The 22,926-nt window shown below is 47.1% G+C and overlaps 1 protein-coding gene across 1 annotated transcript in view; it reads right to left on the reverse strand.

Moving 5' to 3' along the window:
- Positions 1-22,926, reverse strand: part of LOC144753162 (uncharacterized) — a 1,401,110-nt gene that overhangs the window by 944,319 nt on the left and 433,865 nt on the right. The window contains exon 4 of the mRNA XM_078640932.1: positions 13,008-13,112. Within this exon, the coding sequence (XP_078497058.1) occupies positions 13,008-13,112 (105 nt within the window). The remainder of the gene's footprint in view (positions 1-13,007; positions 13,113-22,926) is intronic.

The following is a 22,926-nucleotide window of genomic DNA, read 5'->3' on the forward strand; positions in this document are numbered from 1 at the left end:
TCTGCAAAAACAGTGCTTAAGAGCCAAAATCATAAAGTCACTATAGAGTTTGCTCAGTCTTTAAAAAACAAATGCGGCATCTCTGGATTTTCCTTCACAATGCTGACCATCTTTTAAAAGGCAGCAACCTGGTGAGAAATCTATTACTCTCCTGGTGATCCTGCCCAGTCTACTGTCCACTATGGTGTAACTGACTCTCTAGTAGTACAATAATGAATATGCTACTTACCAGTATGCATCTGTTCTTGGCATGTAGGGCTGCTAACATTCATATCTTAGCATTAGATCGCCGCCTAGTGTTGGGTCCGGATGATCGCACATTGTTGTCCTGGAAGAGTCTTCGAAGTATCCTGAGATAGGTGGCTCCTCCCCTGGACTACAGTGCGCATGGGCATCGGCTCCATCCCCAGATTGTTTTTCGCCATTGTGGCAGAAGATGGAGTGAAAAGTGTAAAGGATGTCCATGCTAATAAGTGAATACAATAGTATATCTGCAGCTGCGACAGGCACCGGGGAGGAGGGTGGGCGATATGAATGTTAGCAGCCCTACATGCCAAGAACAGATGCATACTGGTAAGTAGCATATTCAGTTCGAGGCATGTGGGCTGCTAAATTCATATCTTAGCATAGAATACATAGCAGTCCCTCCATCAGCGGCGGTTGCCCGTGCCAGCTGCAGAAACCTGAAAGAGTGTCTTGAGAACAGCCTGTCCTACAGCTGCTTGCTGCTTGGAATGTACGTCAACACAGTAGTGTTTTGTAAAGGTATGTGGTGTAACCCACGTGGCTGCTCTGCAAATATCCTGTAAAGGAATGTTCCCTAGGAAAGCCATGGATGCCCCCAGTTTGCGTGTGGAGTGCGCCCTTGGGGGTATCGTTAAAGTGCGCTTGGCCTTTTGATAACATATTTGGATGCACTTAACAATCCACCTGGCTATTCCTGCTTTGGAAATAGGGTTGCCTTTGTGTTGTGGTGCGAAGGCAACAAAAAGTTGCTTTGTCTTTCTAAAGGGTTGTGTCCTGTCTATGTAGTACATCAACGCCCTCCGTACGTCTAACGTATGGAGCATTCTTTCCGCCACCGTTTGTGGGTTTTGGAAGAATGCCGGTAAGTCAATAGTTTGGTTGAGATGAAACTGTGACACCACCTTCGGAAGGAATTTGGGGTTAGTACGTAGCACTACCCTATTTGGATGAATCTGAATGAATGGCTCTTGGATTGTGAGCGCTTGCAGCTCACTAACACGCCTTAGCGACGTGATAGCGATTAGGAAAGCTACTTTCCACGTTAGGAACTGGAGTTCACATGAGTGCAGTGGCTCAAAAGGTGGTCCCATTAGTCTGGTGAGGACCACATTGAGGTTCCACACCGGAGCTGGTGGTGTTCTTGGGGGAATGACTAGTTTCAGACCTTCAAGGAAAGCTTTAATGGCAGGCACTCTGAAGACAGAGAGATGCTGCCTGTTCTGAAGATAAGCCGCTATGGCGGATAGATGTATCCGAATGGAAGTGTACGCTAGATTGCACTTGTAAAGATGCAACAGATAGCAAATGATGTTAGGGATAGATGCATCTAGCGGGTTGATGTCACTGGCTGTACAGTAAATGACAAAACGCTTCCATTTTGCAGCATAGCATGCTCTGGTAGTTGGCTTCCTTGCCTCCTTGATGATGTCCATGCATTCCGGAGGTAGGTTAAGGTATCCAAACTCTAGGACTTCAGGAGCCAGATTGCCAGGTTGAGCTGTTGCGGATCTGGATGCTGAATTTCTCCATGGTTCTGCATCAAAAGACTGGGCGTGAGGCGCAGTCTTTGATGCGGCACCACCGAGAGTTCGAGGAACGTGGTGTACCATGCTTGGCGCGCCCACGTTGGAGCAACTAGGATGAGAGTCATCGCGTGCTGCCTTAGCTTTCTCGCGACCAGCGGTATCAGAGGGGCTGGTGGAAAAGCGTACGCAAATTTGCCTGACCAGTTCATCCATATCGCATTGCCCTGCGACTGTGGGTGAGGGAACCTGGCGGCAAAGTGTTGGCATTTTGCGTTTTCCTTTGTGGCAAACAGGTCTATCTCCGGATGACCCCACTGCTGGAAGTACGGGTGGAGTACAGATGGGTGTAACTCCCACTCGTGCATTTGATGGCTGTATCTGCTGAGCAGATCCGCCATCTGATTGTCCTTGCCCGGGAGGTGTTCTGCCATGAGGAAAATGTTCCTCTGAATGGCCCACTTCCACATGCCCTGAGCCAGATGAGACAGCTGTGGCGAGTGGGTGCCCCCCTGTTTTTGAATGTAGTACATCGCGGTCATGTTGTCCGTCCGGACTAACACTACCTTGTTGCACAGATGTACAATGAAGGACTTGAGCGCCATGAAGATTGCCATCAGTTCCAGATAGTTGATGTGCATCTTCTGTTGCTGCGTCGTCCATAGTCCCTGCACTGTGTAAGTGAGCAGATGAGCTCCCCATCCCTGGAGAGATGCGTCCGTTGTCAGGATAATTTGTGGCACTGGCTCCTGGAACAGTCGGCCCTTGCAAAGGTTGTGTGGAGTCCACCAATGCAGAGAGTCGTATGCCCGACTGGTAACCAACACTAGGTCTGTCAATTGTCCCTGAGCCTGTGTCCACTGATTTGCTAAGCATTCCTGGAGCGGACGCATATGCAACGTGCGTGAGGGACTATGAAGATGCAGGAGGCCATCATGCCAATCAACTGCATGAACACTCTCGCTGGAAGTGAGTGTTGTGGTCTGAACTTTTGGATTAGAGACTGCATGCTGTCTATCCTGACTTGGTTCGGCTGAGCCATGGCCGTCAGGGTATTGATCGTCGCACCTAGGAACTGCCGGACATGTGCCGGCTGAAGATGCGACTTTGGGTAGTTCAACGAGAAGCCCAGATCGTGAAGGAGGTGAATGGTAGTTGACATGTCCGCGGCGCACTGTTGTTCCGACTTGGCCTGAACGAGCCAGTCGTCTAGGTAGGGGTAGACATGAATGTTCTGCCTCCTGAGGTGCGCTGCTACTGTCGCCAGACACTTGGTAAACACTCTTGGGGCTGTGGTCACTCCGAAGGGTAGGACTTTGAACTGATAATGCTTGCCTTGGATAGTGAATCTGAGGTATTTCCTGTGGGACGGGTGTAGTGGAATGTGGAAATAAGCATCCTTGAGATCTAAGGTTGCTAAGAAGTCCCCTTGGTTTAACAAGGGAAGAATTTGTTGCAGTGTAAGCATATGGAAGTGTTCTGATAGTATGTACAGGTTGAGGGGACGTAGATCTAGAATGGGTCTGAGAGATCCGTCCTTCTTTGGAATAAGGAAGTACAGGGAATATACCCCTGTGCCTTCCTCTCCCACCGGCACGAGCTCGATTGCGCCTTTTTGCAGCATCACCACTACTTCCTGCTGCAATAAGTGCAAGTGCTCTGCGGACATAGGCCTTTGCCTTGGCGGGATGTTGGGTGGAGTGGATTTCAACTCTAGGCAATAACCATACTGGACTAGTTGTCGCACCCACCTGTCTGTGGTGATGTTTCTCCAGACGGGCAGGAATTGCTGCAGTCTCCCCCCGACAGGTGTTAAGTGGTCGGGGGGCAGCGACAGAGAGTCACTGTTTGCTTGGGGTAGAGGAGCGGGAGCTGTTGTTTCCTCTGCCGCGACCTCTGTTGCTGTTATTTCTGTAACCTCCCTTGTTCTGTTTTGTGAACGAGGATTGTGCTCCACCTCTTGAGAACTGAGATTGTTGACCCATTTGTCCTCTGGTGACTCCACGTGCACCTGAGCGACGAAAATTGCTGCCACGAAACTGTTGTGACTGTAGGGCCCCCATGGACTTAGCAGTTTCTGTGTCTTTTTTTATTTTTTCTAGGGTGGTGTCAACATCTGGACCAAGCAGACTATCAGGATTGACTGGCTGATTAAGAATGGTTGTCTGAATATCTGGTTTAAACCCCGAGATGCGGAGCCACGCCTGTCGTCTCAGCATAACGCTAGTGTTGATAGCTCTAGCAGCTGTGTCTGCGGCGTCAAGTGCACACTTGATGGCTGCGTTTGAGATTAGCTTCCCTTCCTCAATAAGCAGTTTGGTGCCTTCTTGGAACTTTGGAGACAGGTGTTGTATAATCTGTTCTAGGGTGTCGTAATGCGCCCTATCGTAACGTGCTAAGAGTGCTTGTGTATTGGCAATGCGCCAAAAATTTGCGGCCTGTGCAGCTACTCTTTTGCCCCCTGCCTCTAGCACTTTGGACTCCTTAGGAGCTTCACCCGTCGTCTGGGAGTTGGCACGTTTCCTGGCATTGGCGACCACAAGAGAGTCCAGTGGCAACTGTCCCCGGATGTATGCGGGGTCTGCAGGTGCAGGTCTGTACTTCTTTTCAATACGTGGATTGACCACTCGTGCTCTGGTAGGCTCCTTAAATATGTCCCCAGCATGCTTGAGGACTCCTTTAAGCATAGGCAGCGTCTTTACTGTCCTTTCAGAGACTGAAAATGTGTCGAAAAGGAAGTCTTCCTCTATCGGGTCAGCATGCATGTCCACATCATGATTGGCTGCCGCCCTCTCAATTAGTGCATGAAAACCTGCTGAATCCTCAGTTGGGGATGCACGTGCATTAAAAAGCTGCGGGTCATGCCCCACACTTTGGGTGCCCTGGTCACCAGTGTCATCATATGAATCCGGTTGTGCATCTGGTTCATTGATAGGGAAATTGTATTGCTCGTCCTCATCATACCCCTCACCCGCAGAGTGTTCTGGTGAGGGAGTAGGGCTCCGTCTCGGAGGAGGCTGGATTGGTTCCATGAGGCCTGAAGCGTCAAGGGGCACCCTTTTCTTTTTCAGTGGGATGACATATGAGTCCACTGACTCTGAAGTGATTTTTCTCTTATAGAGGGTCAATTTGCCTGTGTCAGCGTCGATGAAATGCTCTGAATCATCCTCTGATTCGAGTACCCGACGTGGAAGTGGGCCAGCCGTTGAAGAAACCGTCTTCTTTGGTGCCGATTTGGTGGAAAAGGCTTTCGGCGCCTCCTTCGGCGGCAAAATAAAGAGAAGTTTGCCAGAAGGCTTTGCAGGATTGTCCTTTTGCGCCTGCGGCGATGATATCGGAGCCGACGGAGCAGAGGCCTTCTCCCTGATTCTCTGTAGTGATTCGGCGATGGGGGACGTCTCACTCACAGTGGGTTTTGGCGCCGACGAGGATGTCTTGACCTTTCCCTCGGATCCGACGTCTTTGTGGGCCTTGTGCGCTTTCGACGCGGATCCCGCTGTCACCGACCCCGATTCCTGGGACCGGTGCGCAGACGTGCCAGTCTTCGATCCGTGCGCCTGAGTAGCCTCCGTGGATCCGGCTTTGGCGTGCTTGGACGGCGGCGCCGCTGTTGACCCGTGCCGACCATCTTTCTTAGAGGACCCCTCCTCTGGCGTCGATTTCGATTTTGCAGCAGCGGAATCGACGGACTTCTTCGACTTCTGCGGACCGGAGGTCGACGGAGTCGATGGAGTAGCGGGTACAGTCGTTTTCACCGGTCAAGGCAGCCATCTTAGGGACACTCGAGTCCTTAAGTTTCGGTTTCGTTTTCGGGTCGGCCATCTTAGATGTAGTCGATCCCGATGGTTTCGGTTTCGGTTTCGATACAGTCTGCTCAGCAAGTAAGTCCGTGGCCGGGCCAGAAGGCGGGGCTGTGGCTTGCGGCACTGGGTCTTGGGTAAGGCCTACAGGCGATCCCGTGACCCGGTCGGTATCCTCGTAACCTTCGGGGCAGAGCTCGTCCCCTGAGCTATCCGCCGCGGCCCCATAAATCTCTTCGTCGTCTCCTACCTCGTCGACGTATTCAAGGCCTTGACCCACGACTCCGTCGTCGTCTACCGGATCCGCCTCGACCTCCGTCTCGGGTGGGGAGATTTGAAGATGATGACCCTGTTCCTCTTCTTCCTGGTCGCCGAAGATGTTTTCCGGATCCGGGGCCGCTTGTCTAGCTTCCATGCGCACCGCGCGCCGAAGCTTGAGAGTCTTCTTAGACCGGAACTGTGCACAGGCTTTGCACTTGCCGTCGTCGTGGTCAGGCGAAAGGCATTTGTTACAGACGGGGTGTAGATCGATGTGTGGGTACTTGGACCCACAGAGCGGGCAGTACTTAAACGGGCTCCGCTCCATGTTCAGAAAAGTTTTGCAGTCGTGTCGCGATGAGAAGGCCTCAAAGTCCGAAGAGCGAAAGAAAACTCCGCTTATTCCGGCTCCAAGAGACGGAAGACTCGAGACCGTGCGCAGACAATACCGACGCAAAAAAAGCGAGGCCTTTTGGCCGCTAAAAGTTAGTTTTTCTCGGTTTCGACAGAAAGACGTCGAGACCACATCCGAACCCAATGGCGGAAAAAAACAATCTGGGGATGGAGCCGATGCCCATGCGCACTGTAGTCCAGGGGAGGAGCCACCTATCTCAGGATACTTCGAAGACTCTTCCAGGACAACAATGTGCGATCATCCGGACCCAACACTAGGCGGCGACCTAATGCTAAGATATGAATTTAGCAGCCCACATGCCTCGAACTCCGTGCTACTAAGCCAGTCCAAGGACCTCTGCTACCTAACCAGTTCAGTTGGTGTCTAGTCTGGATTCGAAAAAAGAAAGATCAATTATTTCAAATTCCCTATCAAGTGATTGTGGAGAAGTGTGGCTCACTGGTTAGAGGCGGCAGATCTGTAAGCAGAGAACGGCCTGGGACCAGGGTTCGATTCCCGACGTGGCAGGGTCGTGGACCAGGGTCAGCGGACTCGATAATTCTCGCCTCGGTGCCTACTCTAGTCAGAAACCACACTCGGCAACTCTGGGCATCAGCTTGCCTCATCTTCACAACGGCCCCCCCAGACCGCCGGGGATGCTTGGTCGCACCTTAGAGATACCCATCAGGGACCATCTCTCAGGGTGAGCCAGGACGGGTTCCCCAGTGGTCGAAGCGTGGAGATACTCCTCCGGGAGTCGATTCCTAGCGCTATATAAACCCACAATTAAATTAAATTAAATTGTAGACTTAGGATAAGAATGGCTCAATGCTGCCTAAAACAAGCTCCTCTGGCCTGTGAGTGAAACTGCAGCACTTCCCTCTTAACACAAACTCTAGTCTAATGTTTCTAACAGCCATGACTCGAAATGCCATTTGTGCTGAGGACGCCCTAATCTACCACAAGGTATAGGGTTTCATGCGATAATTTCAAGTTAATTCGCCCAGTTTGGATTTCTTTAAAGTGTTGTATTTGGTTTGCAAAAATATCTTTCCTGTAATCACTTTAGGTGACCTAAGGGTTTTTTTCTTGGACCTTACACCGTCTTAAGGCCAATAAGTACAGTCGTTAGTGTGTCGTATCCCACAAAGGAACAGCCTTACAACTGTTTTAGGATTACCTTTAATCAGAATAAAACCTGCATAATCCTGTCCTCCTTTCTAGCTTTAAGAACGTTTTAAGCCTGTATTATGCCAGGGAAAAGATTTGAAAATCAGACTTTTATAGTTGCTTAAATGTTGCTTAACCTTTTACGTGTATTCTTTTCTTCTATTATTTGGGTGAGTCTTCTGTTAACTCCTCTCCAGCTCTGCTTATTTCCCTCACAGGACTTTGGCTGAACTCTTATTTGTGAGCTTAATACAGTCCATTGCCCTGTTCAGGTCTTTCTCTTTTGTAGGCTGACACAGTCTGTTGCTCTCTGCCTCCCGCATCCAGAGGCTGACCTCATACCCACTGTTACTTGTGTTTTCCCGACACAACCAGTTCCGGTCCACCTGCCTGCTGCCACTTTCTATGCTCCATTTCCTGCCTGTCACTAATTCCTCTGTGCCCCTGACTATATCGTCTCCCCTCTTGTTGCCCAAGGCCACTATCCCATCACTCCCAGCCATTTTCTATAAGCAATTCTAAAGTATGCCTTCTGCTACCCTACTCCCTCCCCCCCTGTGTAACAAACAGACCCAAGAATCAGTGAAGGGTCGAGGGAGGACAGTGCTGGTATTGTATTAACACAACAGTTGTTTCTTAGAGAGGTGTGGGTGGTAGCTTCTTCTCCCACTGGTAGAGTAGCAATTCTACTTTGTAACAGAATTGCTTGCACACTTTACAAAATACAAAAACTTTTGGCCAGTTTGTGGTTATAGTACAGAAAAATGTACCACCTGAAATTCAACAACTTCACATCACGTCGGGAGAAAATGACAAATTCTGCATATTTTCTAAAACAACTAGATTATTCAATTTTCCGCAGCCGGAAACACAATACACAAAAAAGTGTTTATGGGCATGTGGAGGAGAGAAGAGGGCTTGGGTAAGATCTCCTCCTCTTCACATGGCCTCTTCATTGCTAGAGGCAGTAGTCAAAATCTAGGATTTGAAATGCAGTCTGTGTAAAAGAAGTGGACTGAAAAGAGGCAGATATATAGGGGATTTGTTTTTCCCAGCAAGGGGCATCTGACCTTGGTCTTTAATTGGTATCATACTTTACTCAGACCCTTGTTTAGAGATATGTGGAAGCACACTGTCCTTTCAACCTCCCAGAGAGCCAGACACATACGGTATTGCACTGAGCAGAAAACAAACTTGGCATCTACAAACATGTTATTAACAGATGGGCCTATGTTATTCTGTACATCCCAGAGTGTTTTCAATGTCACTTCTATTCTGAGTTTCCATTTTGGGCATCTGAAAAATCATCCCTGCATTAGGCAACAGAACATTAGCACTGCATTGTACAAGGTCTATTTACTAGGGCTCTTCAGATTCGAGTCATAAGACCTTAAAATGAGATGCCCAACATTTAAGTTTTCTCCCTATGCTGCTCTCGTGAACTATCTGTTGTTAGGAAAACAGTGTATGAGAAATAACCACAGCTTAGATAGCATCTGCAATGTAAACAAGATTTTACAGAAGTAGTCAATCAGTTAAAATCCTTTATTTCTAAGAAATCAATTCTTGCAGAAATATTGCATAGACTTCATCTGACATGCACAATTACAAACATCATAAAATCCACACCTAACACTTAATTTGATTAATCTTTTAGCACTTATCATCAGTCTGAAGCAAACGGACATACAATATAACATTTTTAATTTCTTCCCGATAAAGATTCACTCAAGGGCCATAACAATAACGCATACCAATTAAGAACATTCAAGATATCATTAGACTTATAATTCATTTAAACAAGTAAAACATTGCAAAGTGCAAGGTGCAGGTCCATACTTTCTTAGAAGGGGGAAATATATCACCCTAGCCCAGCTACTCATTTCACCAACTAGAGCAATGTATAGTGCAGCATACGACCCGACCCCACTTTCGCATACCTGTTAGCAGCATTTAGAAAGAATGGCAATAGCCCAAAGCATACATCTCATTTAGCCAACCGACATTATAAAGTATAGTATGCAGTACAACTATCACAACCCCAGGCCTCCCCTTCGAGCAGCCTCCTAGCGTATTTGGAATCGATCCGTCAAATAATTAAAGGAAGCCTCTACCACACCAGGGGACACAAATCCTACCCTCAGAGAATCAGTCTGAGTCAACTGAAAGGAAATGGCCTGGGGGGGAGTTTACAATCTTCTGCAAGAATTGACCAGTAGCAATAACTACATCCTGAAACCTGAGACCACATATCAGGTTAAGTCCCTCATCAAGTGTTCAAGTGCCATATGTTATAAAAACAGGGAAGAGAAACTCCCTACTTTCCTCAAGGAAGAGTACACAGTCCAACCTTCCTCAAGGAAGAGTACTCAGTCCAACTTTCCTCAAGGAAGAGTACTCAGTCCAACTAACTGAGTACTTACAACCCCACCGGAAAGAGCACTGGCCCAGGTTCTCCATAATTTTCAATTTAAGACCTGGCATCCAACATATAGGGTAAATACCAATCTTTAAATGCAACATTTCATATCTCAAGGACCTATTCGGGATTTTATATAGATATGGAAAATATTCCATAATTTCCGTGAGAGTAAGGAAGGGACTCCGCGTCTAGCAAGCGCACTTGAAAACTTTTCAAATGATATCAAATCAATGCTGAGACCTGTGCAACATGGCTGATGTCCGGTGGAACTGCTAGACAGCTAAAGAGGAGATTGGCACTGGTTTTCCCCCTTGATCGTCACCTACCCTGCCGGTCATCGGTCACAGTTCCTCCTCATCTCACTCCTTCGATTTCTCCCAACATTGTTTTGTTTACTGTACCCTACCTTCCCCTTGTAAATGATGTAACCTGTAATGCAACGATCCTAAATGTAAAGCGCTCTGATACCCTCAGGGGTCTAGTTTGCGCTATATAAAACTTGATAAATAAATAAATAAATAAGAATAGCGATTCAAGGAATTAAAACAGAAATCACTGTCAACTAAAGTTGGTTGACCTAATACTACAAGAATAAAGTTTACATGAAAACCAAAGAGGGAATTATTCTTTGCACCTTGACTGAAGTACACTTAAGTGCTTAAGGTGTTTGGCCATAAATTCTTGGTATTGGCATCTGGGCATAACTGAACACCAGGGTCAACAAATGAAAGTTGACCTGTAAACGTTTGCAAGTGTCTGGAACAGTATGGCTTCTTCCCTATATGTTTTTTTTAGTTGTGTTCTGTTTAAACTAAAAAGCCTTTTAAATTGTGAATACCGTGGGAAGTGCAGTGAATCAATATATACAAAAACACCGTGGCTGTGGAATGGCATATTACCAATGGCCTGGGTCGTCATGTCCTAGGATACATGTGGTCTATATGCCTTTGTGAGCAATATTAGTGGCATGGTTTTTCTGTATTTTTACACGAAGAAATCCTCCTCAAGAGGACGTGTGCCCAAGAGCTCCAGAGAAGAACTTCTCAGCCAAGAGAATGTTTGGCAGAAGATCTGCGTGGGGATATCTGGAGATCCATCATTATAAATGCCTCTTGCCTCTGACATGACCACCCTCCCAGTGATTTAACTATGAGTGTGCCTCAGACCACAGCATTCCAAAGTACACAGAGAGAATGGTATCCTTTCGTTAATGCATTAATTTATTAAATTTGGAAAATACATAATTTATTTAAGCACGGTACATGGAAATGATTCTGGTAGGCTTGAAAATAGATACTTAAATCAACTCAGATGCCTACGATCTGTAAACGGACTGATCTGGTAGCCTTGAGGTTAACCCAAGATCAATTTGACCATGTATTTGTGTGCCTCTAGGATAGACCTGTTGAACGGACGGCTGGATGTGTCCTGAGGCCCTTTCTTGGTGTCATGTTTGATAATTACATGATTCAGATTTATGTCAACACTTTTAAATGAAGTATGAAACTAAAGAATAGTTTTACTTCTAATAATGTTTAGAGAGATAAATAAACTGAGCTAAAGAGGTCATTAGTGCTCTGACATTTTATAAGGGTGTGGTACCAGAATATAGTATTCGGAATATTGTACGACTTAAATACCATACACTAAATATTGTTTAAAATATAGACTCATTGTAGTTAATAATGTCAAAGGTACAACCAATGCAAAAATATTTTTCAAATAATATTTAGGCCACAACAGGTGATGTTTCTGACTATGATATTCTGACGTACGATTCTCGTGGACAATTTACTGGGTATGTGAAATAAGGTCCTCTGGCTCCATGAAAGCACAATCGTTTGGGACCTATGGTTTTAACTGCAAAGGTACAATAATATAATTTATTATGAGAGTAATAAGCCTTAATTTCACTGGAAAGTTTTTCAATGAAATTGAATGTTTGAATAATAATGCAGTTTAAAATTTACTGGAAAAGTGAATTGATCTACAGTTCTTTAAATGCCACTTTAAAAGTATGAAAAATGTTAGACTCCTACATATCAGTGTGTGGGCTAAAACTATTCAAAAGAACATTCCTAGTTAACAAATGCAGATGAATGTATGTATAACATATGTGCTTGCTCACATATAGCTTCATGTGCCTAAGAGTTAAACCATCACACCGCACACGCACAATGATGCTCAATAACCCACTGCAAAACAAGTGACACTTATAAAACAGTGAAAAATGGACTGGAGTACACAGATTATGCCAAGCAGTGACACTGGACTGTCTAGTGGCCAGTGATACTGCTTTAAAGGATCTTAGGTCGTGTTCTCGGAGTGATCTTTAGCTTGATTAAACACACCCCTTAAGACAATCCTCTCCCATGTTTGTGTCCAAAAAATCTTAATGGAAACTGCTAATTGTCAGTAAAGAAACATCTCTATCGAAAACAGCAACAAAAAAAATCAGTATACAGGTTGCATTGGTGGTGGAGATGGTGGGAATGTGTTAGAAACAGGGACATGTGAACACATGTGTTGTTGGAGTCCTTAAGCTGGTCATTTTTCTCCCTGTCTTTGTGTGAGAGCATTCTGTTGTGAAACACTGTGTCTCTTGTTCAGGGTATAAGATTTGACCCACGGGACTTAACCCTGGGGTCGCTCTCCATGAAGCTGAGCTTTGTATTTGACTCTTTCCCTGGTTAAAACCTAATCACCTCGCCCGGTCATTTAAAAAAAAAAAAAAAAAGATGGACATTTTAATGACCCATCAATATTCTCAAAACAGGGCTGGACAGATGCTAGTGAAGTGTTGATTTTCCGCCATAAAAAGATAAAAATGCAGAAAACGTATTCCCCTGTCATGAAGCCACCATTGCAAAAGCAGTCGGGTACTGAACTACAAGGCCACGCACATGGTGGTCCCTCCCAAGAGGCTATAGTCATCACCTGTCCTACTGGTCCAGCCCAGCATCTGCACCACTTCCCCTTCAAGCATAAAATTCCTAAAGTGTAACCAACGTCTGACAGATGTGCCTAACAGATGCGTGTGACATTTGAACTCTACATGCTCAACAGTTCAACAGAGGTGAGGAGTGACCATTGGTCAACAAGCCAACTACAAATCTGTGTATGTTTTATTTGCCAGACTGACAGTCTGCATTCCCAGATCTTTGAAGACATTTGGAATGTGAAATGTTGCTCACCATACTGGCACCGGGGACCCTGGAACCCAGCGGGGCAATGGCATAGCTGCGAGGATCCGCCAACGCATTCTCCCCCGTTGAAGCACACTCCATTGCTGCAAGCCGCTGCAACAGGAAGAAAGGCAGGCATAAGTAAAGAAAGACACCAAAGTGTGGAACAAAGCATCACAACGAGCATTTCCGGTTTTAATCCCACACAAAACAAGATTTGCTTCAACATGCAGGGGCTTCTGGTCTGGAGGTTCTCTAACTTTCATAAGTTTGCGTTCCCTTGTATCCCATCTAATACATAAAAGGGATAGGCAACCAGAGGAGATCAGAATTCCCCACTCGACACATGGAGCACATATAATATACCCCCTCCTGTAAATATGGAAACAATGTTTGTGCGTTTCGCACCTTAAACTCAAGTGGGGTGGAGGAAAGCCTGGTTGCACATTTGCTGTAAGTTAATTGCCCCAGACCTACCAGGAGCCACTGGGCCAGCTGGAGAACTCTTGAGTTGCATCAACGTGTCATGCCAATATGCTTTAACATGTTGCTATCATTATGTTATCTTTACCATCTTCATATTACGTAAAGTGACTGTGCGCCTGGGGGCACTACATATGTGAGACGACATGCAATGTATGCACCTAGCACATTATTCAGACGATCACCTACCTATGAATTCACAATACTTTCAGCCAATCTTATTGCCCAATGTTCAAAGCACTCATTCCTCCACTCTTTAACTCTCGGGTGGATATTGTGTATTTGAGCAGCTTCCTATGTGTTATTCCTTTGACACAAGATATTTGTTTAGTGCAAAACAAGCAGACAGTCAGAACCCTTTGCGAAGAAACAAGAGTATTTGCTTATCAGCACTAACAGACACACTTAAGGTAGTTGACAATGTCACATATAGAAACATGTAACTGGCAATATCACAGAGCAGACCAGAAACATGTGAAAGATGGATGCTAATACCGTTTTTTTTTTTACAGATTTCGGGCATTTGACTGTAAGATACATTGTGCTGTTAATTAACACTATGTGATTTCTCAATCTCATCAACTTTTAAAGATATACCATAAGCATGAAAAGTGTCATGAAGAATAACCCACCAACCCTGCCCCCCTTCCCACCCGGATGTTCCCTGAACTCTGTCAATTCCTATATTGGTCTAGAAGGGTGGTTCTCATATGTGAGCAGCTCTCCACATCTGTGCTTTTGGTAGTGGGCCACCTGTGTATCTCTGGCTTCCATTTTCCCCTAGGGAGGAGTAGTTGTAAACAATGGCAACGATTCTATGGGGTACCAGGCATCTTCTCTGCCATTGAAGGGCCAGCGTGTGTCAAAGAATCTACCAATGTCTCCCAAGCTCTGGCTGTGTCTAGGGAGCCTTGCCCTCGTGTGGCATGTCGGAGCAGGATTATGCTCTGGTAGCCTACCCATCTCTCAAGTTCCTGTCTCCAGAACCCCACTCGGGGTCCCCTTGGAGCCTTCCAGTTCCTAGTGATCTCTCGCTTCGCTAAGACAAAGGCTAAGGCCTGAAATTGACTTGTAGTTTTAGTTTTAGCTGAATCCGGGAACCAAACCAAACAGTGCGCGGCTGTACATGGGACCTCTCTTTCTATGACCTCAGCCAGCACTCCAGTACTTTCCCCATAGTCCCTGAGCTCCGGACAACTCCAGAATCTGTAGAAGTTCAGCTCCTACTTCCCCACATCTTGGACATAGTGACCCCTCCATTGCCAAGTGTCTTTTTATTTATTTATTTTATTTATTTTATTTTTTTATTCTTCGGGGGACACGCCCTATGTAGTATGTATATATTGATGAGTTTAAACCTCGCATTCCTTGAGACCTTGGGAATCCTGTCTAATATGTGCACCCAGTCCTCTTATGCTATGTGGATCCCCAAGGAAGTTCAGGGATAATAGCACACCTTATCTAATTCTTCTACATAGGCCTTAAAGGTCCCTGAAACAGGTACAAGGTATTGGCAACTTTTAGAATGGGGAGGTTCCATCATTCCCATCCTCCAATGTCTGCAAATCGCTGTCGTCACCACCCCATGGAGAAGGAAGTGGCCCCAAGGTAGATCATGTGCCATGCAGAATTTTCCAAAACGGAGGAGCATCTCAGCCTCATAGAGGTCTCCAAGTTTCGCCACGCCAGCTGTTATCCGGTCCCCCAATGTGGGAGTACTTCTGAAAGTGTCCGTGGTATGTCGAGGGATTAGGGGATTGACACTCGTGTTTTCTGCAGGCATCTAGTACAACAGCACCGCAGTACTCTGAATTCCATAGTATCACCTGTGTTAGGGTGATGAGGACTCCAGCCAGTTGGTTTTGGTCTGGTACTAAGGGGCCCATTTCCCACCCAGGGATGAATCTGCCTGCCAGCCATTGCGTCAGCCAGTGGAGCTGCGCAACAAAATAATAGGTCTCGAAGTTGGGACTACCACTCCTCTGTCTCATACCTGTCTCTGTAACATGGATATGGCCACTCGTCTGCGACCCGAGTTCCAGATAAAAGTCATAAGGACAGTGTATAACTTCTTAAACGTCACTCGGGGTATCCAGACGGGGAATACTACAAAGAAATAGAGTAAGCGGGGAGGGCCATCATTTTGAGTAGGGCGGCGCAGCTCGCCACTGATAGAGAGTTTTCCAAAACTTGAGGCTCGATCTGAGCGCTCGAATAGCCTTTCCTCACATTTTCATCTAGAGTGTCATTGTAGTCGTGATAAATATGTACTCCGAGGTATTGTATGCAGCGGGGTTCTCACTGTAATGTTATCAGTCCCTCTGGCGGTTCATGGGCCACAGTTGTGGGTACCAGGAAAGATTTCTGCCAGCTGACCCTTAGTCTAGAGAGGGAGCCAAACCGCTCCAGGAGGTCTCTCAAGGGCCATTGTCGTATCATGTAAGAAGAACAATAGGTCATCTGCGTATTGGGCAATGTGATGGTTTTGGGTGCCCACCGTTATGCCCTGATATTGCATGCGAATACCAGTTTTCTCATTTGCCTTATGAAACTAGGAAGATGTCACTCTTTGCTAGGAGACTTACGCTTCCTTTTGTATGATTGGAAAACAGACAGTTGTAGATATTGATAGGGAACTGAGCTCGAAGTGAGTAGGAACTATTGGAATCTAAGTAGCTCTAATTAAATGTTTAATGCTACATCGTTCCAATACATTAGAGTGTACTAGATGGCCTCTGAATTTTATTGTTTAACTGATAGCTTCCAGACATTTACACTGTATTCTGTTTCTGCCTATCCCTTCTACCAAGCAGCATACTTTCAGACATGGCCGGTACATAACATAACATAACATGTGTATTTGTATCTTGGTGCTGAATAACAGATGTTTCTTTTTACCCAACTCAATGGTACTCATTTTATCGACCTTAGATGGATGAAAGACTGAGTGGACCCACCGGGATTTAAACCTGTGACCATGAGGTCGAACACAGGCCACTGCAGTGGAGACATTAGTCCACTAAGCCACCAGACCCAGGCCAGGTAAGAGCGGTGGGGTGGTGGGGCAGGGGAAGTCGACATACAAGGGGATACGGAAAATAAAATAAATAAAATAACTTACCTTGCGCTCGTCACATCGCTGCGCAAGGTATGCGGTTTATTTATTTATTTATTTTCCTCATCCCGTTACATGTTGATCCCTCTGCTCCACTGCTCTTACCTGCACCGACCGCACCTGCATTCTTTTCTTTACCACCCACAATCCACCTACTGTACAATTTTTATTAAACTCCATTCACTGATAGAGAGGAGGGCGTCAGGTTAGACTGAAACGTAGCTTGTAAGAGGGCCTGGAAATAGACCATCAACAGAGAGGTCCCTGCAATGCAAATCACTCTAAACGACTGGGGCATCATGCATTGCTCCATTGCTCCTTGCCCTCTTGTGATCACCTGGAAAATCACTTTGTCATTGATGCAGCAGGGCCTCGTCAGAATTCACACAGGACAAATCTGAACCTGACAACCTTTCCAGGAGACCCGGCTTGATTATTTGCCTTTAGTTGATGAGAGCGAACAAAGGGTAAAACAATGTGGCACTTCTTTTGCAGTGTGGCAATAATAGCACTGCTTCACTCAAAAGAGGGACTTGCATAAACCAGTGTTAAAAGAGCACTTAGAAGTTATGGTGGAACCTACTGACAAATAAATTCCAAAGTAGTACATTCTAAGGGGGTCATTATGATTGCGGAATTCCCGCATCCTCCGGGCCGGCGGAAGCCACCGCTGGCCCGGAGGATGCGGGAAAACCGCAGCGGAGCCTCCACAGACCCACCGCCAAATTAGGATCGCTGGTGGGTCTGATAATCTGTCCGCAGCTTTTCCGCCGCGGTCGGAAGGCGACCGCGGCGGAAAAGCACTAACATGTCTGGCGGTGTCTATCAGACACCGCCAGGCATATTAGGATGTCTGCAATCCTATGCTTTTCCGCGGCGGCTTTTCCGCCGTGAAAAAGCATACGGACCTTCACTTCGGGGGCCCGTTGTGGGCCCCCTGGGTGAAGGTGGGGTGGGGGGTGCACATGGGGGGTACCTATGGTACCCCCCTGCATTTGCGTGAACAATGCAGCAGGCACCGCGCGGTGCCTGCCGCTTTGTGCACGCAAATGCTGTGCATGTATTTTTTACATTGCGGCGGGTGCAGCTTGAGGCTGCACCCGCCACAATGTTAGAGATAGAGGATGTGACCGCCACCCTGGCGGTCACATCCTAATCTGATCGGAGGGAACGCTGCAGCCCATGCGGACGTTCCCTCCTCCTCAGGGGTCGCGGACGGACTCAAGTCCGTCAGCGATCCTAATCGACCCCTAAGTTTCTAATTATTTGCTCAACCAGAAGTCTGCTCCAACGTGAACTGTACCCATAAGTGAGTTCAACATGCCTGGAGTACTCCTCTGATTATTGTGATAAGGGGTACCTTCGTGATAAAACACCATTTGCAATTTTTAAAGATTTAGATGCGAGAAATAAAACACTGCACAATTCCAAATCATATCACATCACATCTTAAGAATGTGGCTGGATATAACTCTAGTTTAAGGGGTTTCCATACAGCAATTCGATTTTCAGTGACTTCCAAATGCTATTCTTCCTGAACAGACGGCAAACTGTTTGCTCTCCATTGAGTGCATTTTTTAACATAAATGGAGATTAACAAGCAGATGGTGAATAGAAAATGACCCTGCATCATTGGATCCTAGTTACTGCACCAAATTGCAACATAAAGCGTGGTCTTGGCAGGGGCGTAGGTTTAGGTCATTAGTTTGGGGTGATGCACCCCCCCTAATAAATACATTTAGTGATAAGCAGTTGGGTACAGGTGCTTTCAGTAGAGATATGATGAGGGGTCTGCAATATTTCACCTGGAATTGTACACACACAGACAAAAACGGGCCACACTCTCTCCCTCTATCTGTTTAGAATTGTTGGTTATTTCACAAAATAAGGTGTTTTTTCTCAGTTAGTCCTCCTACCAATCCACCTTCCTCTCCCTTTCCACTGCCCCTTAAGCCTCTCTTGCACGCCCTGCTTTTGTGCAATGAATGTATTTTAATATTATGTGCCAGCCTGATTGTTGGAAAATCTTAAGCTCACCCCTCCCCCACCCTACATCTTACTGACCAAGCTACGCCCCTGCGTCTTGATCCCAATGCGCGGGCCTGCTCCGACGCTGGCGTTCCAAGGCAATCACATACATTTCGACATATAGTTTGAGTGCTACAGATTTGAACCTATGGACTGGCCGCTGCACTCGCGGTGCTCCCATATAGCGCCTTATTTACATCCTATTGACTGAACAGCTGTTTAATTGGATTCTTGGGTGGCATCTTAATCTCAATCTAGCCCTTCTGAGTAACTGAAAGTATATGGCCACTGGTACATAATTAACGTGACAGGCAGTCCCCATGTCAGAATCTTAAACAAGCACAATAAGACCTCATTATTATCTTTTGTAATCTCTGGCTTGCCAGAGCACATATCAGCATCAAGTGCTACTACCATTTCTTTAAAATATACATGAAGTGTAATTTGCCTGTATCCAAATTAATATATCTCTCTCACCTCATGATGTTGGCTTTATTGATGTACCTTTCTACCTCCTAGGGAGTGCTTGCATTGCAATCCACAAGGCTCTATTTTAAACCACAAAAGTACACCGAATCATCATAAATGTAATTCTTTATCTCACTGATGTACTGTATGCAAAAAACAATCATTTTTAGGTCTCGCTGACCCAGCGCATGCGCTACTCGGAGAAACATTTAGTAGGTGAGTTTTGAAAAGTGCTACTGGCTAGGTGCACGAGCGCAGCCGCCATCTGTCTCCTCCGTCACGGACTTTAACTTTTGGCGCTGCTGCGTGCACACCACAGGAGTGCTTCCTATGTGTGCCCGGCTTTGCCTCGCTCTGCTGCTGCGCGCGCACCACACCACATGAGGGCTTCCTACGTGTGCCCGGCTTTGCCTCGCTCTGTCTCCTATCTCTGTTTCTTTTCAGATGTGTGTGCCTGGCTTTGCCTCGCTCTGCTGCTTCGCGCGCACCACACCACATAAGTGCTTCCTACGTGTGCCCGGCTTTGCCTCGCTCTGCTGCTGCGCGCGCACCACACTAAAATGAGTGCTTCCTACGTGTGCCCAGCTTTGCCTCGCTCTGTCTCCTATCTCCGTTTCTTTTCAGATGTCACTCTTCCTGTGGATCTGGCTATCCCTCCTGGTGACCGTGGGAGTCAGTCTTTCTTCCATCACCCCCGTCCATGTCTTTTCTCCCTTACCTCACAACACTCTTGCTCCACGCCACATCTTCCTTGCATGGATCCCGACTGTAAACTCCCTCCGTCATTCTGTGTCAAACTATTTCCATCTGAGCATCCCGCACCATATGTCCTTCACTGCCGGCGCCCATCTCAAAGTACATTGTGCTATCTATGTTGACCTTGGCGTCTCTTGGTCTAACTCTGTGCACAAGTTCTTTCATCCCCCTCAGCAGGTCTCTCTTTCTTATGTCCAATTCTGAGGTCCTCCATTTGTTACCCCCTGCCACTCCTGCTACAGCCGCTCTCTGACCTCAAGCACCTTCTGTCAGGCTCACTCTAAGGCCACAGTCCCAGTGCTTCAGTTCCCTTTACTTGGTGTCTCGCCGTGTTGTTCTCTCACCACAAGTCTGTCCAACCCTCCTCCTCATGGCTTCACTATGGACATCACCTCGCACAAGCAACTTTCTCCCCCCCTTTCATGATGGTGCCTCTAATCTCATTTAGCCTCCTACAAATCACAGTGTGTATCTTGCCTGACAATGTCTCGCTCTCACCAGCCACTTGCACATCTCCAACCATCCCACTGCTATCTCACACCTTCACTTCCGGCGTGGGAGGGGGGTGACCGTGGAACAGAAACAATGGTATTTCTTCTGGTATTCACTCGCAGTGGACAAGCAGTATTGTGAAAAGACATCAAACAGAGGACACCAACACCTCTCCTACAGAAACCATTCATTCAATCTTGGCACACCCCGAAAAGCACCAGCACTTGGATCTGACCTGCATGTGAGGTCAAAAGAAACTAAGCCACAAACATGAAACCTTTTTATGTAACAGGCAGGGCTGCAAGTGCATTAGCAAGGTGTGAAAACACCAGAACCAAGGTTCATGTTAAAATACACCCGGATCATATCTTCACATGGTCGAACATGAAACAGGGCCTCGTCCATTCACTGAGCGGAATGGAGGAGAAAGGAAACATTCGCAGTATTGTATAAGTCACATCTAGAATATTTGCGTCACATCTACAATACTTTGTGCTTGTGTCTGCGTATACAATGCATTCTTGCTCAAATACATTTATACAAAAAAAACATGCACACATTTTAATAAACAAGCATTGGCATAGCCAATAGGTCTCGCCTTTGGGACCTTATAAGTGTTCAGCCATGCAACAGTTAATGTTGTTGCAGTAAGGATATTGTGCTGCATAACTAAATACTTATAAGGTCCCAAAGGCAAAACCGATTGGCTATGCCAATGCTTGTTTGTTTTTGATTTCGGTTTCATTGCTGCATGCTTCTTTTGATGGTTTAGTCAGGACTGAAATGGAAACCGGACTTACTGGCTTTTTCAAGGCTATTATTATATCTGTTTTATGCTCGCAGAATAGCCAAGTCATTCTCGCTGGTGTGGTGGTATTCTCTGAGCCAAACTCTCCTCATGCCCTGTCCTAACTATTCCTTCAAAGACGCCGAATATGCCTGGGACCCCTTCCATGTACAAGGCGAACGCAAGAGAGGAGGTCGACATGGGATCTCTCTATTCCACTCTGATGTTTCTATCTCTTGATTGGTGATTTTGCGGATATGATGTCATAAAAAGAAATATGAGACTACCTGGGATCTACGGTATTACAACAAATGGCAGGAGACAGCCAAACTGGGCTCCTGGTCATCATCTGCTGGTAATATCTCAATGTATCTATGTATATGCCATCCTTCGTGGTGGTGAAACCACAAGAACGTAAACCACCACCACTAAAGCCACGATCCCCACCACCGCTGAAGCCACGATCCCCACCACCGCTGAAGCCACGATCCCCACCACCGCTGAAGCCATGATCACCACCACCGCTAAAGCCAAGATAAACACCACCCCTGAAGCCACGATCACCACCACCGCTGAAGCCACAATCACCACCAACCCTGAAGCCAAGATCACCACCACCGCTGAAGCCACAATCACCACCACCCCTGAAGCCAAGATCACCACCACCGCTGAAGCCACAATCACCACCATCCCTGAAGCCACGATCACCACCACCGCTGAAGCCACAATCACCACCACCCCTGAAGCCAAGATCACCACCACCGCTGAAGCCACAATCACCACCACCCCTGAAGCCATGATCACTGCCACAGCTGAAGCCTCAATAAACACCGCCTCTGAAGCCAGGATCACCACCACCGCTGAAACTACAATCACCACCATCCCTGAAGCCACGATCACCACCACCGCTGAAGCCACAATCACCACCACCGCTGAAGCCAAAATCACCACCACCGCTGCAGCCACAATCACCACCATCCCTGAAGCCACGATCACCACCACCGCTGAAGCCACAATCACCACCACCCCTGAAGCCATGATCACCACCACTGCTGAAGGGACAATCACCTCCACCCCTGAAGCCACGATCACTACCACTGCTGAAGCCTCAATGACCACCACCCCTGAAGTCTCAATCACCACCATCGCTGAAGACTCGATCACCACCAACGCTGAAGCCTCAATCACCTCCACCGCTGAAGCCAAGATAACTACCACCCCTGAAGCCACGATCCCCACCACCGCTGAAGCCACGATCACCAGCACCGCTGAGGCCAAGACAAACACCACCCCTAAAGCCACGATCACCACCACCACTGAAGCCACAATCACCATCATCCCTGAAGCCACAATCACCACCATCCCTGAAGCCACGATCACCACCACCGCTGAAGCCACAATCACCACCACCCCTGAAGCCAAGATCACCACCACCGCTGAAGCCACAATCACCACCACCCCTGAAGCCAAGATCACCACCACCGCTGAAGCCACAATCACCACCAACCCTGAAGCCAAGATCACCACCACCGCTGAAGCCACAATCACCACCATCCCTGAAGCCACGATCACCACCACCGCTGAAGCCACAATCACCACCACCACTGAAGCCAAGATCACCACCACCACTAAAGCCACAATCACCACCACCCCTGAAGCCACGATCACTGCCACCGCTGAAGCCTCAATAAACACCACCCCTGAAGCCAGGATCACCACCACCGCTGAAACCACAATCACCACCACCCCTGAAGCCACGATCATCCCCACCGCTGAAGCTGCGATCACCACCACCCCTG

Source organism: Lissotriton helveticus, chromosome 5_1, assembly GCF_964261635.1.
Source record: "Lissotriton helveticus chromosome 5_1, aLisHel1.1, whole genome shotgun sequence".
NCBI classification, from domain to species: domain Eukaryota; kingdom Metazoa; phylum Chordata; class Amphibia; order Caudata; family Salamandridae; genus Lissotriton; species Lissotriton helveticus.